This window comes from Epithele typhae, assembly GCF_022376455.1.
Source record: "Epithele typhae strain CBS 203.58 chromosome Unknown BXZ73scaffold_12, whole genome shotgun sequence".
Lineage (NCBI taxonomy): Eukaryota > Fungi > Basidiomycota > Agaricomycetes > Polyporales > Epitheliaceae > Epithele > Epithele typhae.
In genome coordinates, this window is record NW_025954203.1 from 616,764 (window position 1) to 632,582 (window position 15,819).

General features: G+C 59.4%; 2 protein-coding genes across 2 annotated transcripts; one reads left to right on the forward strand and one right to left on the reverse strand.

The window, feature by feature from the left end:
* Nucleotides 1-1,255: 1,255 nt before the first annotated feature.
* Nucleotides 1,256-3,577, forward strand: BXZ73DRAFT_44017 (P-loop containing nucleoside triphosphate hydrolase protein; the record flags this gene model as incomplete). The annotated part of the gene is made up of 8 exons (XM_048019256.1): nucleotides 1,256-1,476; nucleotides 1,538-1,697; nucleotides 1,769-2,424; nucleotides 2,479-2,721; nucleotides 2,776-3,093; nucleotides 3,149-3,297; nucleotides 3,349-3,462; nucleotides 3,516-3,577. The coding sequence occupies 8 exons, from the start codon at nucleotides 1,256-1,258 to the stop codon at nucleotides 3,575-3,577; spliced, it is 1,923 nt and encodes a 640-aa protein (XP_047879920.1).
* A 7,822-nt stretch (nucleotides 3,578-11,399) lies between these two features.
* On the reverse strand, nucleotides 11,400-14,682 carry BXZ73DRAFT_43895 (uncharacterized protein; the record flags this gene model as incomplete). Its single annotated transcript, XM_048019229.1, has 5 exons — nucleotides 11,400-11,722; nucleotides 12,425-12,641; nucleotides 12,714-12,812; nucleotides 14,003-14,429; nucleotides 14,501-14,682. Coding segments are annotated over 5 exons (1,248 nt in total), but the record flags the coding sequence as incomplete, so codon positions are not given.
* Nucleotides 14,683-15,819: the final 1,137 nt, after the last annotated feature.

A 15,819-nucleotide genomic window follows, 5' to 3' on the forward strand; every position in this document is an offset into this window, starting at 1 on the left:
GCGCGCCCTCGCGTCCTGTCGCGTCGCTGTACTTAGCCTTACTACTTACCGTACTACCTCCCCCCAACCATTCGCTAATCGCCCCCTTCGCCGCCCCCGCCCCGTCGGGTCCTCCGGCGGCCGTGTGCGGCCTCCCCCTTGCATTTGACGTAGGGAGGGTGGATCCGGGTCCGCGCCGCCGTGCGGCTGTATATATCCCTGCCGGACCCCCCGTCGTGTATCCCTGCCTAGCTCCAGCCCAGCCTCCCCATATGCGTACGTACGATCTGTCGTGACCGTAGAGCCCCGAAAACTAATAGACGCGTTTGCGCACGCGCCGCGCGGTGCGCACTTGTGGACTTCGTAGCATACGGCGATTGAGGTGGAGAGAGGGAGAGTGAAGTTTCAGGCCAGGTTCGTGGTGTGGCTAGTTGCTGCTTCGTGCTCTGTTGTGGTGTGCGCGGACCGGTAGTTCACCAGGGGCCCTGAACGTGGGCCTGGCGCCGGGTGAGGATTTGCCTGCTAGACCGTCACTTGCGGCTACGGAGGATCCGGTGATCGTTGACTCTCGAGTCTCGAGGGCCGCGGGGTTTGAAATAGGGCTCCTCCGCTCGGAGCTTGGCGGTGACGGTGGCCACGGTAGGCAGGGAGAGCGAGGCGAGGGTTCCTGTGGGAGTTCGATAAAGTTGCGATAGGCTCGCCGCCGCCCTGGATGAACGGCACTGCTAGGGTGCGCGTCGCGCGTTTTGCTAGAGAAGCCTCCGAGGGGGCCTCTACCACGATAGGGCAAAGTTTGCGACAACGGCATGATGGCAGCGTGGGTGCGGACGCAGAGGCAGAAGAGGAGAAGCGGATGAAGGCCTCGCTGTCGCCGTGTGCGGCGGTGTGGGAGAGCTTGCTAATTAGATGAGATCAGAACCTGGCGCCGCGCGGCGCAGCGCGCAGGTCGCCGCTCGGTGCTGCCTGTTTCCAACGGCGCAGAACCCGGGGATCTGCAGTGTGTGCGCACCGTGCCCGCCCTCACGCAATGCCATTGCCAGGCGGGAACGCGGACCGCGGGGTTAACCACGCGAGATCGGGTGGAGATACGCGGAGGAAGCGCCGAGAGGCCGGATGTGGGCGATCGCTCATCTAAGCGGAAATTTATCGCGCACATGCATCGATCTCCGCGCTGGCGCCCGCTCTCGACCCCTTCCTCCTCCTCCTCATCCCTCCTCCTCGTTCACCATCCTCCCCGTCCTCGCCAACACGCTTTCCACCTGCTACACGACCGACGATGGCCCCGTCCGCCTCAAAACAAAAGCGTCTCGCGGAGAAGGCTGCGAAGCAGTCTGCAAAGGTTAAGGGCAGCAAGGACACCGATGCGTCGACCTCGACCTCGACCCCGACTGGCTCCGCCTACGGCAGCTCCGTCAACACCCCTATCACGAGCATGTCTGCTGCGACGAGCCAGGAGGACCTCAGCGTGATGGCCAAGCTCCAGATCGCCACCGACCGGTCCGTCCCTCTTTCCTCTCCTCTCTCAACCGGCTGCACACTCACCTTGCGCTCAATGCAGGAGTGCGGCCGGCGTCCTCGTCTCGGACATCAAGGGCAGGGACATCAAGATGGATTCGTACACGCTCTCCTTCCACGGCCGCCTCCTCATCGAGGGCGCCGAGGTCTCCCTCAACTACGGCCAGCGGTATGGTCTCCTCGGCGAGAACGGGTCCGGAAAGGTGAGTCTCTCTCCCCAGCCCCCTCATCCATTTGCTCAAGCGTCCAAATCACCGCTCGTCCCCGTCGCCAGTCGACATTCCTCCAATCCATCGCCGACCGCGACATCGACATCCCGGAACATATCGACATCCACCTCGTCCGCGGCGAGGCCGAGCCCTCAGACGTCAATGCGATCGACTACATCGTCGCCTCAGCAAAGGAAAAGGTCGCCAAGCTCGAACAGCGCATCGAGGACCTCTCCGTCGCCGACGACGTCGACGAGCTCCAGCTCGACCAACTTTACGAGGAGCTCGAGGAGATGGACCCCTCCACCTTCGAGGCCAAGGCTGGCTCCATTCTCCACGGTCTCGGCTTCTCCCAGCAGATGATGGCCAAGCCGACCAAGGACATGTCCGGTGGATGGCGGATGCGCGTCGCCCTCGCCCGCGCGCTCTTCGTCAAGCCCCACCTCCTCCTCCTCGACGAGCCGACGAACCACCTGGACCTCGAGGCCGTGGTCTGGCTCGAGGCGTATCTGTCCATGTACAACCACATCCTCGTCATCACCTCGCACTCACAGGACTTCATGGACACCGTCTGCACGAACATCATGGACCTCACGCCCAAGAAGAAGCTCGTCTACTACGGCGGCAACTACTCGACCTACGTCCGCACCAAGACCGAGAACGAGGTGAACCAGATGAAGGCGTACGCGAAGCAGCAGGAGGAAATCGCGCACATCAAGAAGTGCGTCCCTCTTGCCTCCTTGACCTCGGTTTGCTGACCCCGCCTGCGCATTAGGTTCATCGCCTCGGCCGGTACGTACGCGAACCTCGTGAAGCAGGCCAAGTCGAAGCAGAAGATCATCGACAAGATGGAGGCCGCCGGGCTGATCGAGAAGATCGAACTGGTGAAGCCCCTCCGATTCAACTTCGAGGACGTTTCGAAGCTCCCCCCGCCGATCCTCGCGTTCAACGAGGTCGCGTTCTCGTACTCGGGCAAGCCAGAGGACTATCTCTACAAGGACCTCTCCTTCGGTATCGAGTGAGTCGTCTCCCCTCTCCCCGCTTTATGCGTTCTTATCCGCGCGGTCATCAGCATGGACTCGCGCATCGCCATCGTCGGGCAGAACGGGACGGGCAAGTCGACGCTGCTCAACATGATCACCGGCCAGCTGCAGCCGTCAGCGGGCACGATCTCGCGCCACGTCGGGCTCAAGCTCGCCAAGTACTCGCAGCACTCGGCGGACCAGCTCCCTTACGAGAAGAGCCCGATCGAGAACCTCCAGTCCCTCTACCACGAGAAGTTCCCGGAGAAGGACTTGCAGGCGTGGCGCGCGCAGCTCGGCCGGTTCGGTCTCTCGGGCGCGCACCAGACGTCGCCCATCAAGCAGCTCTCAGACGGTCTCCGGAATCGGTGAGTCTATCGTGCGCGGTTGCGGAACCGGAAGGAGGTTGACAAGGAACCCCAGTGTCGTGTTCGCGCAGCTGGCGATGGAGCACCCGCACATCCTCCTGCTCGACGAGCCGACGAACCATTTGGACATGGCGTCTATCGATGCGCTCGCGCGCGCGATCAAGGAGTACGAGGGTGGCGTCGTCATCGTCTCGCACGACTTCCGTGAGTTCGCTCTTCTCTTCCTCTGGCCCCCACGCTGACGACACCTCTCAGGGCTGATCTCGCAAGTGGCCGAGGAACTGTGGGAAGTTAAGAATCGGAAGATCAAGAACCTGACGAAGGAGGACATCACGATCGTAGACTACAAGAAGCTCCTCGTCAAGAACAGTGCGTGTCTGCCTTCCCCTTGTCTTCGTCTGTCGATGTTCACACTTCCGCAGGTATGGCGGCGCTCGAGAAGGCGAAACTGTTCAGCAAGTCGACGGGCAAAACGAAGACGTAGACGACCCCTCGCCGTCCCGCCTGACCCTGTGTTCGCCCTCGCCTCGCGCCTGGTGCGCGCGCGCGGCGTCGTCTGCCCTTCCCAGTGCAGTACGAGAGAGCGCCGCTCCCGTGTATGATCTTAGACCACCCTGTAGCCGCCAGCACATCACTTGTTTTCGTAGCATTACATACTCCGCACACGTCCCGTCCAATGCACACTCATCTTGTCTTTGGACATCACAAGTAATATATGCACGCACAAACCTTCACGATCATAGACACAACTGTGTGGCGGATCCCCCCGAATGCCTGCTCCGATGATGGATCATCCGCTGTAGTACTTAGGTTATATAGAAGAGCTCCAGGGTTGGTGGTTTGTGAAAGAGATCCGCCCCGCCATCGTCCCGCTGCACGTCGTCTTCTGCGACAGAAGAGCACCCATCCCACCGCCAACTTGATGCCCTCGTCCCCCGACGGTTCCGAGCCCGTTTGCGACGCGGCCGGGTTCGTTCTCTTACCATAGTCAAGGCCTTTCAGACGCACCTTCGCGCGTGCAGGTACGCCCAGTCCCTCGCTCGCGACAGTCGCGACATCATCGCCGTCCACACCATCTGCACCCTCCTCGACTCTGGCGATGATTTTGATCACCACGGCGGCGTCTCCCATCCGTTCCGCACGCGATTTGCTACTACGTCTTCACTCGTCATCTTGCATTGAATGCGTCCTTACCGCCGCCAAGACTAGGGTTCGACTACATATTCCAGGCCGTCTGTAACATATGTTACTAACAAACCGACCCTCAGACGCCATTTGTAACACGTGTAAGTAACATGTAACTAATTCGAAATGTAATGAAGGTCTAGTGCTGCGGAGAATAGCCCTACCAGTCCCCATCCTTAGTCAAATCGCTGTCGGAATCCTCATCATCGGACGTAGACAGCGAGATTCGTGCAGCAGCCACAGTAGAGACGCATCATGGCACGCAGACGACACCAAGCGACCCCTCTGAGGGTATTCCAAGGAGATGGGGAGACCACAATTGCGACAAACACTCTTCAGGATAGCGGGAGTGTTACGGTCACTTTGCGCGCCTAGACCATCGCGCGCTCGGAGCGCTCACGGACCGTCTCGCGTAGATTATCACGCCCAAGCCAAGGGCAGCACGCGCGAGCAGCCACTCGCGCGTGCATCATCGCGGCCTTTGTATTCTCCTCGTGGTACTGTACAGTAGTTGATCTACCTATATATACGCCACAGGAGCTGGGGACGCACCCCAGCTTCAAGTTGGTACGTTTACCACCACCTTTCGTGCGCTTCGCCCGGAAGATTCCCGCGCTCCATCTGTACTTTGGTCCTACTTCTAAAACCTCTAAAACCTCTAAGTTTTTTTTAGAGATTGTTAGAGATCCTTAGAACTTGTTAGAACTATTGAAGGTTATAGAGGTCTTAAGACGACTTAGAGAAGTGGTGATTCTCATGTGGTAAGGACGAAATATATTGGTGTCAAGGCGATATATTACACAAAATAAGTACACAGGGACACTGTGCCACAGGCACAACGGCACAAGGGGCACGCCCACGATGTGCAAGGTGTGTGAGGTGTGAGGGCGCCGTGAGACAGAGCACTCAGGCGCGATGTTATGACTCCGAAATACGAGGCGCATGGAGGGCGGATGACGCGGAGGGCCCAGGGCGATGCGGAGGGCGGGTGATGTGGAGAGCGCAGGCAACGCAGAGGGCAGGTGATGCAGAGCGTGCAGGGCGTGGACAACGCACAGGGAGCTGAGGATGACACGAAGAATGCGAGGTCGGCGACACGGCGAGGGCGACGAAGGGGTACAGTAGATGATGCGGGTGTGATGCGGGCATGGACGACGACGACACGGCGAGGCGGAGAGGGTGAGGCGGGTGTGGGCGACGCGGGGGTGAGACGAGGAGGCGAGACGGGAGAGCGGGGCGAGAGTTAAGACGGACGGGGCAAGAGGCGGACGAGGCGGGGATGTGGGCGTGATGCGGGAGACGTGGGCGTAGTGGGCAAGGTGGTTGACGCAGGTGTGAAGCGTGTGGGCGCGGGCGCACCAGATGAGGGCTACGCGGGCGCAAGGTGGGTGACGCAGGGTCGAGGTGCGAGACGCAGGCCAAGACCGCCAACGAGGGTAAGACGCGGGCGTCGCGGACGATGCGGGCGAGGTACACGATGCGGATGAGGATGACAAGGGAGATGGATGGAGGTAAGGCAGTCGGTCGACGTGGGCGCGACGCGGTCGGCGCGGCGCGACACGCGGGTGAGAACGTGGTGGGCGCGTGAGACGACGTGGGCGACATGGGCGATGTGGGCAAGGGCGACGCGGTGGCCACAGGGTGAGGGCGTGAGGGCGCGGGTGGAAGGACGAGGACGCGGAGGACGGACGGCGGAAGGACACGGTGGGCGAGGGTGCGGTGGGCGAAGACGAGGGCGGGGAAACACGGAATGTGGAGGGCGGAGAACGCGGGGGTAAACGACGCCGGGGTGGAGGACGTGGAGGGTGCAGGGGTGGATGGTGTGAGGGTGGCAAGGTGGGGGAGGACGACGCGGACGAGGGCGCGGAGGGCGACCCAGAAGACATGGGGGCAGTAATGGCGACGGGGGCGACGCAGGTGAGGTGGGCGAGGGCGAGACGGGCGACGCGGGCGAGGGCGTGAAGGCGGGAGGGCACGGGAGGGCGGAGGCGTGGACAACGCGGACGCCGTGGTTGGGCAACGCAGGAGATATGGGGGCAAGAGAGCGCAGTGGGCGACGGGGCGAGGTGGCGAGCAACATGGGCGAGGGTGGGGATGAGAGAGCGGGTCAGCAGAGGTTGGGGGATGCGGGGAGCAGAGGGGGCAGGGGAGTACTCAACTGGGGTCACTGCAATCCCACAGAACGGCCGCGCGCATGAGTGCGATGATGCCGCGTGAATGGAGGATCCGGCGACGCGGGGCAGGCGGGGGACGGTAGGCGATGCGTGGGGCTGCGAGTGCAAGGGACGGCGTGTGAGCGATGCGGGCGATGTGGGGGCAAGATGGGCGAGGGCGAGGCGGAGAGGGCGGCAACGCGGACAACGCAGACGAGCCCGACGTGGACGAGCGCGAGACGGGCAAGGGCGTTGTGGGCGCGACCGGAACCTGGGAGGGGAAGGGGACGCGGGAGCAGAGGAGGAGGAGGAGGAGGAGGAGGAGAACTTACATACATGAGTACTCACCAGAGGAGGCCGCGAGCGCGAGCGCGATGGCGCTGGGTAGACGGAGGATCAGACGACGTGGGGCAAAGAGAAAATACGGGGCGAGGATTAGCGTCGGGGCGACGAGGACGGGAGACGGGCGGAGGGGATTGGGGTGACGACGAGGCTCGAGGAGCACGCTGCTGGCAGTGCCAAGCACTAGAGGTCCACGCAACGTGCGTCGATTCCCACGCGTCCGGCGTTGCCAGCACGTCGCTCTGACCGCGCTGCCTGTCCTCCCCCTCCCCGTCCTCCCTGTCCTCCCCGTCCTCCTCGTCTTTTCCTTCCGGCGCAACGTCTTCAAGGAGCACCCGAACGCGCCCATCGCCCATCGCTTCCTCGACGAGTTGTTGCGGCTGCTTTGATCTTGGTGAGTCTCCTGTTCTGCCCTCTTGCACTTCCCTGTTCGCCCACCACCTCCCCAGGCTCCGGCTGCGCCGCTGACCCCGTCCCTATGACGAGCACGTCCCAACGGGCGTGCGGGTGGTGGTACTCCACCGGCACAGTCGTGTTGTGCCGCCATTGCTGCCGTGTTGCACATCGCCCACCTCCCGCCTCCCACCTCGCCCGAGTTGTTCCCGCGTCACCTGCGGCGCCCTCGCCCACCGCCCTCACCCGCGTCGCCCACCACGCCCTCGCCCACCCGCGTCGCCCACTTCGCCTTTCGCATCGCCCATGTCCCTTGCCTGCCTCGCGTCGCCCGCCCTTCATGCACGCGGGGTCATCGCGCTTCCGCGCGCAGACGTCCTGTGGGGTAGCGGTGAGCCCCCACGGTCCCGATTTCCTCTGGTGAGTTCCTCCCGCCCCCCTGCTCCCCGTGTCACCTCTCCCTCCCAGGTTCTGGCGGCGAAGTTGGTCCCCTGCTGACCCTTTTCGAGCCCTCCACGCGTCGCCCTCGCGCCCTCCACCCCCCGCTCCTCGTCCTATCAAACGCGCGGGGTGCGCATTCATCCAGTGCCCCCACAATCCTCCGCCTTGCCCCCCTAGTCGGTCGCGCACCCGACCGGCTGTCCCCCTCGATGCTCACAACACGCGGAGGATTCGGGACTTCCACCCCGACGTCTGTATGGAGACATGATTGCTGGGGTTGCGGTGAGCTCCCGCAACCCTGATCTCCTTCGGTGAGTTGTCCCCTCTGCTCCCTGCGTCCTCGCCCACCTAACCCTCGTCCTCTGCCTCATCCGCCTCATCCCGGCCCTCCCTCCTGCATCCAGGTCCCTCAGCTCCGCCTCGCGTCGTCCCCGTCTCGCCGCTGCGTCGACGCGCCCCGCCGCCGCCGCCGTCTTGCACTCGCCTGTATCGCCCGGCACCCACATCCTCTGCCTCCCCTGGGTTTCCCGTGTCCCGCGGCCAGCCTGCACCGCCGTCGTCTCGCCACCTGCATCACCCTCCCCCGTGTCGCCCTCATCCTCCACCACGTCTCACCCTCGCCCACCTCCCCCACGTCACCCACTCCGCCTGTGCTGCCCCCACGCCCACCTCGCCGCCACGCCGCGTTGCTACCTCGTCTTCACCCACCTCGCCCTTGCCCACCACCTCCCGCCTCACTCACTTCGCCCGCATCTCACCTGCGTCTCGCCAATCTCGTCCACGTCGTCCAACCTCTCTCCCTCCTCTGTGCCCTTCGGCTTGTGCCCTGTCACCCCCCTGCACCCACGTCAGGGCCCTCGCCCGCGCGCCTCGCATTAGTGCACACCCGCCCACGTCACCAACCACGGTTTCGCCCACCCATGCTCGTTCATGTCCCTGTAGTACTCTTGTTAATGAAATACAATCAATATATTTTCTCTAAAGCTACATCTTGTGTGTGGATCTGTGGGTTGACCCACAATTGAGCCGGAGTGTGCGCTCATTAGCAGCTCTGAACATAACCAAACAAGTTCTAAGTACCTCTAACTCATTTAAGACCTCTAACCTCTCTACAAAATCTGTTCTATCTCCACTAAACATCTAACTTCACTAAAACCTCTAAAACGTCTACCGATAGGGCTTTTAGAGGTTTTAAAAGTAAGACCAAAGTACAGATGTCAGCGCCCGCTACAGGTGAAGCCGTATCATAACTTGAAGCTTACGACCGCCCGGACCGCAGGGCTAAGCGGATTCACAGCTGCACGGTACTCTAGGGCAGTAAATAAGTGTCTGAGTGACGCGTAGACAGACGGCCGTTGCTTGCAGAGTGAACTGTTGGGGGGGTGCCGAACGGGCTGTCTTAACATCTGCCTCCACATACCTCACCACGGGTCACTGGGAGGGGGTTTAACAACTGCGCTCTGCTTGCAAAGGTCCCCCGAATCGGCCCTACGAACACTAACACTACATAAGAGAGGCCTTTTTTTAAGGTCCGGAGGGTAACAACTTCATGAGGGGTAGAACTAGCGCCCACCCAAAAGGGCGCGCACATGGACTGTGGGTGCCTCACACAGCATAGTTGCCATGTGCGCGATGGTGCGCGCACATCCGTAGACAGTGTCTGCGATCCATCGCGCACATGGAGCATAGTTGTAATGTGCGCAAACCATCGCGCACATGGTGGAATGTAGGGTGTAATGTGCGCGAACCATCGCACACATGTAACATGGGTGTTTGCACAGCATAGTTGTCATCTGCGCGATGGTTCGCGCACATAGAGGAGGGGTTTTTCTAAGGGGAGCAGGGTAAGAACAAGAGGAGGGATAGAACTAGCGCCCATCTGCACAGTGCGCGAACCATCGCGCACATGGACCATGGTGCTTTGAACAGCATAGTTGTCATGTGCGCGATGGTTCGCGCACATGATGAAGCGTAGTTGTAATGTCTGTGATCCATCGCACACATTCGATGTTGCATCCGCTGACATGTGCGCGAACCATCGCGCACATGGACCGTGGTACTTTGAACAGCATAGTTGCCATGTGCGCGATGGTTCGCGCACATGGTGGAGTGTAGGGTGTAGTGTGTGCGATGGTTCGCATGTGCGCGAAGCATCGCGCAGATGACAACTATACTGTGCAAACACCCACGTTCCATGTGCACGATGGTTCGCGCACTCGCCAAGATGACGTGGGAATGCGTGTGGATGCCCGCGCACAATCCAGCTGGGCAGTCAGGTATGCCCACCCACTCCTCATGTAATCCATCCCCTTCTCACCATCCGTTCGCCGCGATCTTGGTCTCTTTCGACCCGTCTTGTCTTCCCCTTTCTATTGATACCTCCAACACGTCGATACGCCCCGAACTCGCCACACAGCTGTCCGGACCCCGAAGAGTCGCCCAGGGAGGCTAGGGGATGGAAGACCTTGACGTATCTCCGCCACTTTTCATGGTACGCTCTTCGTTCTTGTTGCGCTCGAAAGTCGTCGTTTTCCCCGTTCTATCGTGCCCAGCGCGACGAATTCACGCGGCTGGACGCTTAGGTTATATAGAAGAGCTCCAGGGTCAGTGGTTCGCCAAATAAGCGCCCAGTGACGCGCCCTGGAATGAGTACACAGAGTAATTACTATAAAAGGAAAACAGGTGAAGGACAGGGCACACAGTGGAGGACAGTGAATGCACACATTACTATAATAGGAAAGCACAGGGAGAGGATATTGCACATATTACTAAAAGAGGAAAGAGAAGGAGCACCTGCAAGATGCAAGGGGGAGAGTGGTGATTGCCAAAAGAGGACAGCCAGAAAGACACAACAGGACACATGATGTGTGGGCCTTGCATGGAGTCGAAGCACGGTCCAGGACCGCGGCTGCGCTGCAGGGAACAACAGAACACGTGATCAGCGGCTCTCGCGCGGAGAGCGCGGTCCAGGACCGCGGTCGGACTCCGCGCAGGGCTCACATGTCACGTGTCCTGTTGCCCGCTGCTGCACGGCCGCGGTCCTGGACCTCGCTCTGCGCGCGAGGACCATTGATCATGTGATCAGTTGACCTCGCACGGAGCCCGAGTGCGGTCCTGGACCGCAGCCGTGCAGCAGCAGGCAACTGGACACGTGACCAGTGGGCCTCGCGCGGAGAGCGCGGTCCTGGACCGCTAAGGCTCGAACTATTTAGATTACCTTTACAGGTCAAGGTTTATATAATGAGTAAACAGTGTACGGACTATACACGGTTTATAAACATTGTATAGCCAATTCATAGGCACGTGTGCCCACCGGTGTTAGCGCGCGTCAGGCTGGTGCGAGGCTCTGTCCTCCGAAAACATCTGGGCTCGCCGCTGGATACTCAACCTTGCGAAGGATACACATGCACTACAGAATACAGAATGAACATATCATATTACATACACCACAGCCATATAGCTGTGCGGCTAGTAGGAGACAGAGTGGAATCCCAAGCGCGCAGCATACTGCGTTCGTACGACGATGCCACGGTTCACCAGAACTTCGGCGGATTGCGGAAGTCAAACAGACCATCGCGAATCCAGTGTTTAGCGCACATGGACTCAGTGATGGTCTCTGGTGACAGTGAAGCTCGGTGGTCTGTACAGAGGTGACGAGACGATGAGAACAACCTCTCGGCAGCCACACTCGTGGCGGGAATGGCGAGCACATCCCGAGCAATGCGTGAAAGAATTGGGAAAGATCCCTCATGGGCCTAAGACACAAATCAAACCTCAGACGGATGACCCCAATTAAAAGAGGCCTCGCTGGCTCACCTTCCACCATCTCAACACTCCGTCATCGTCATCAGCCTTGCCACCCTCGTTCTTGAGATAGCGAGTGAGCTCCGAGAGAACGTTGTCCTCCGGGGGAGGTTTGTCAGTATCCAGGTTCTCGTTCTCGTCATCGGGCTCTTCAAATGCCAGTGCTTTGTGCAGGAAGCTCGAGGGCTGCTCAGAGCGAGACTTCGGAGGGGCAGACGAGGCGACAGGTGGCTCGTAGGTCTTGGCATACTCCTTGAAGACATGCTCGAGCATGGTGCGAGCTTTCTCCGCAACATCTTCTCCTTTGAATGCTGATTCTAGGTACCTGAGACGGAGGGAAGGATGGAGAACTAAACAGAAGCATCGCATCAGCCCTGGTTCAATTCGCTCCGAGCCTGGTCGTGCTGAGTTGGCACTGCGACGAGCTGCACACATCTAAACGGCGCACGATAAGCTGCACGGGTTGTGAATTGGATGATCCAGCTGCTGCCCATGTTGCGCGCTGCACGCATCGCGCGACGTGGGCAGCAGCTGGATCACGCCTGGGGTGAGCCACGCGCGTCGCGGGCCATGGCGCGTGGTGCCACGCCGCTGCATGCACGGTGCCGGGTGTGTCGTGAGCCGCACCCCACGTCGCGCGCGATAAGCTGCACGGATCGCGCGAAACGAGCCGGACGCATCGCGTGAAACGAGCCGGACGCATTGCGCGAAACGACTCGCTGGACGTATCACACGAAACGAGCCGGACTCATCGCACGCATCGCGCGAAACGAGCCGGACGCATCGCGCGCAACGAGCTGGACGCATCGCGCGCAATGAGCCGGACGCATCGCGCGCAACGAGCTGGACGCATCGCGCGCAATGAGCCGGACGCATCGCGCGCAACGAGCCAGTGTCGGACACATCATGCGCAACGAGCTGTACACGTCGCGTGCGGGCGCGGCAACGAGCCACACGCAGTGCGGGCCAGACAATACCGTGTTTTCACAGGATTTAGGAGATGGAGTGCTCACCGCATGCAAGAACCGTGTAGTGGGACTCTAGAGCGAGCCTGAAGTACTTGTTCAGCTTCTCGAGTCCTCCTCGGGCACCAGCGCGCAATGCAGGCGAGACGTTGGGGTTGTTCATGTAGTCCGTGAGCTCCTTTTTCATCTGGCGATAGAGCGGGATGACGAGAGGGAGTGTAGGTCGATTCTTGTATGAGACCTCCTTGGTGACGGTGGTGAAGATCTGCCACAGTGCCAACATGTCAAACATGGCATGCTCACGGCCGAAAATTGTCTTTCGAGAGGAGTAACTTACCGAAAGCAGCTCGTCTAACTCCTTGATAAGATCCCATTCCTCAGGCAGAAGGGTCAGCACTCTAAAGGCCTTCTCCTTCTCCACCCAATTGTCGATAGCCTGACTCAATTCACAGTCAGTGTGTGTAGTATGCATGGAGGCAGCGAGTCAGCACAAGTCGCACCTCTCGAAGCTCCCTAGCACAATGAGTCATCTCACGCATCGAGTTCCAACGAGTGTTGACATCACGGATAACCATAAGGCGGCGGAGTCGGACATGTGCAGGTGTATTGTCAGGATAGAGGGTACAGGTGATGCGCCGAAAGAGAGCACGGCGTTGAGGGGAGGAAGTGATCTTCGTGCAGATGAATCGGAGCTGTAGGCGAGGTGCTAGTCAGCATTCCCAGGCCAAACGGCAAAGCGCAGAGGTGATCGGACGCGCACTCACCTTCTCCAGCGCATTCTTTGCACTGAAATTGGACACCTTCCTATACATCTCGCTCACCTCCTTCGACTCAACCTTCTTATCGAGCTCAGCCTCTTCAGCTTCCAACACCCTCATCTCGGCATCTGAAAACTCCGGCATCTCAGTGTCTATCTCGTCCTCCAAATCCCGGTCATCTGCAAACTCGTCATCGGGAGGGTCGTAATGGAAAGGCAAGTGCTTGTGCAGCTCCTTGTAGTAGTCTTTCTTGTCGGGGTCCGCGAATTGGGGCTCTCCACCCTCGGCTGGTGGGGTACATGCATTCAGAAGGTCGTGTATCACCTTCTGGACGACGAGGTTGACCACATGTGCAAAGCAGTGGATTCGGCCATTGTCGGGATGGAAGTGGACTGCTCCATCATAGCGTTCAAGGAGCAGTCGCATCAGCTCTCTAGCGAGAACGTCATTTGCTGCGACGTTGTCTCCGGTTAGTGCTATGAGGTGAATGCACCCGGTTGTATCGTCAGCCACTGACGATTCGTGAAGACTTGCTCCAAAACTTATCTTTCTCAGCCCGCCTCGTGCCGCCACGGCTCTAACGAACGCCCGCGCACTCGCCTTTCCCTCGTGTTCATCCTCTCCCACATTGTAGAAGTTGACGACTCGTTCTATCAGGTTCCAGTCATCGTCAATGAAGTGAGCAAGGGCGGCACCAAAGGTATGTATCATCTGCTTGTTTGTCCATGTGTCTGTCGAGAATGAAATACGAGATTTGACACGCTAAGCAGAGCTGCTCAGCGTCGGAAATGCGCTCTCAAAGACCTGGTTCACTCACCGAAAGCTCTCGAACAACGACGGTGTGCAAGTACTTGAAGATACGCTTCACCTCGGTGCGGACGGTCTTGTCGGAGGGAAGCAAGAATCGGATCCGGCAGTAATGCATCAAGCTCTTGAAGGAGGTTGCTTCGGCAGTGGTGAAAGGTAAGTCTTCGTACAGCAACCATCCTGCGATCACGGTTGTGAATCCCTGCTGCGTAGCCGAGCCGTTCGGGTCAAATGGACCACCGTGCATGTACCCCTCGAAGGCCTTCACGTCCTCCCGGTTGTAGAAGGAGCCATCCTTCGAGCCTCCAGCAGTCAAGTTGGTCTTTGTGCCGTTCCCAGCCAGGTATGAGTTGGTCTCCGCATCACCCTGAAGCACTGCTGGATGATCCTGCTTCAGATGTGAAGCCAGATTCGCCAGCGATGGCTTGCGAGGCTCATCTTCCCAGAGTGCGTCGTCTCCCTTGATAGTCCGAGTGAAAGAGCGAACACTGATCATAATTTTACGTGTCAGCCGTGGTTTGGTGACATGCGTTTAAACCGGCAACGGTATGCCACTCACGCATTGCAATGGCGACATGTAAACGTCCATCTGAGACCCTTGTGGGGGTCGTTCGTCGGTCTCGCCACACTCCAATGCACGATTGAACGGTTCTTCGGACCCCGCTGCTGGCCGCGTGTCTCGGCCTTCTCTGCTTCTTCGATCTCGACCGCGTGCAATGCACCCTCACCATCGGAGATCTCGACCACCTCACTAGAGTTGTTGCCACGCCGTGATCGCTATACCATCAACGTAAGTCGTATATTACACCACCTATCAGAATGGTTTACTCACTTTTGGTCGTTTGTATCTGCCAGAAGAAGATCGCCGCCGCCTCTTGCTATGTGAAGTGGTGGCAGGCTGCTTCCCTTTCGGGCCGCTCACAACCTCTTCAATGGAGTCACTTGAAGTATCTGACTGGCTTTCGTCCCGACTCGAATCACAGTCATCAGTGGTCTCGCCGTCAATGTTGTGGACTTTATGCTTTCTGGAGGTGTGCTTTGACCGAGTCTTTGCTGGAAGCTGGTATGTCTTGTCCGTTGGATTGTTGTCGTTCACCTCACTCATGTCTGTGAGTAGACTAGCCGTCGTTGCTAGAATGTGGTATTACTTGTAAGCAGATGTTCTGAGCAGTCTTGGGACCAAGAGCAGCTCTGAGGAGTCACACAGCCTACAGGTGACGCGTGCGGCTTGGCACCGTTGCTGCACGCTCAATGCGCCCAACTCGCCACGCTCAATGCGCGCGACTCGCCACACTCAACGCGCGCGAACCGCCCCTCTCAATGCGCGCGCGAACTGCCCCTCTCAATGCGCGCGCGAATCGCCACGCTCAATGCGCGCGACTCGTCACGCTCAATGCACGCGACTCGCCACGCTCAACGCGCGCGAATCGCCCCTCTCGAGTCTCAATGCACGCGCGAACCGCCCCTCTCAATGCGCGCGCAAATCGCCATGCTCAATGCGCGCGAATCACCCTGCTCAATGCATACGACTGCGCAACTCACCGCACTCAATGCGCACAACTTCAGCAGCTCATCAGGCCCACGCGCGCGACACATCGCAGCAAGTCAATGCGCTCAACACATCCCCAACTTTGCAACTTTTGCACGACCCAACCTGTGCCCTCACCCGTGCTACATGGGTAACGGTATCCCGGGTGAGGGTATACCAGGTGGGTCCTGAACGACCCGGGGGATACTACCCGCTAGAAAATATTACGACTCACACTTTATATTCTGTGCTCCCTTTCGACCAGGTCCAGTGCTTGAGGAGCCAGTGGCACCGGTGCGTGTGCGCTTCTTTTTGGTACCAGACTTCTTAACCTTCGGCGCCAGGATCTT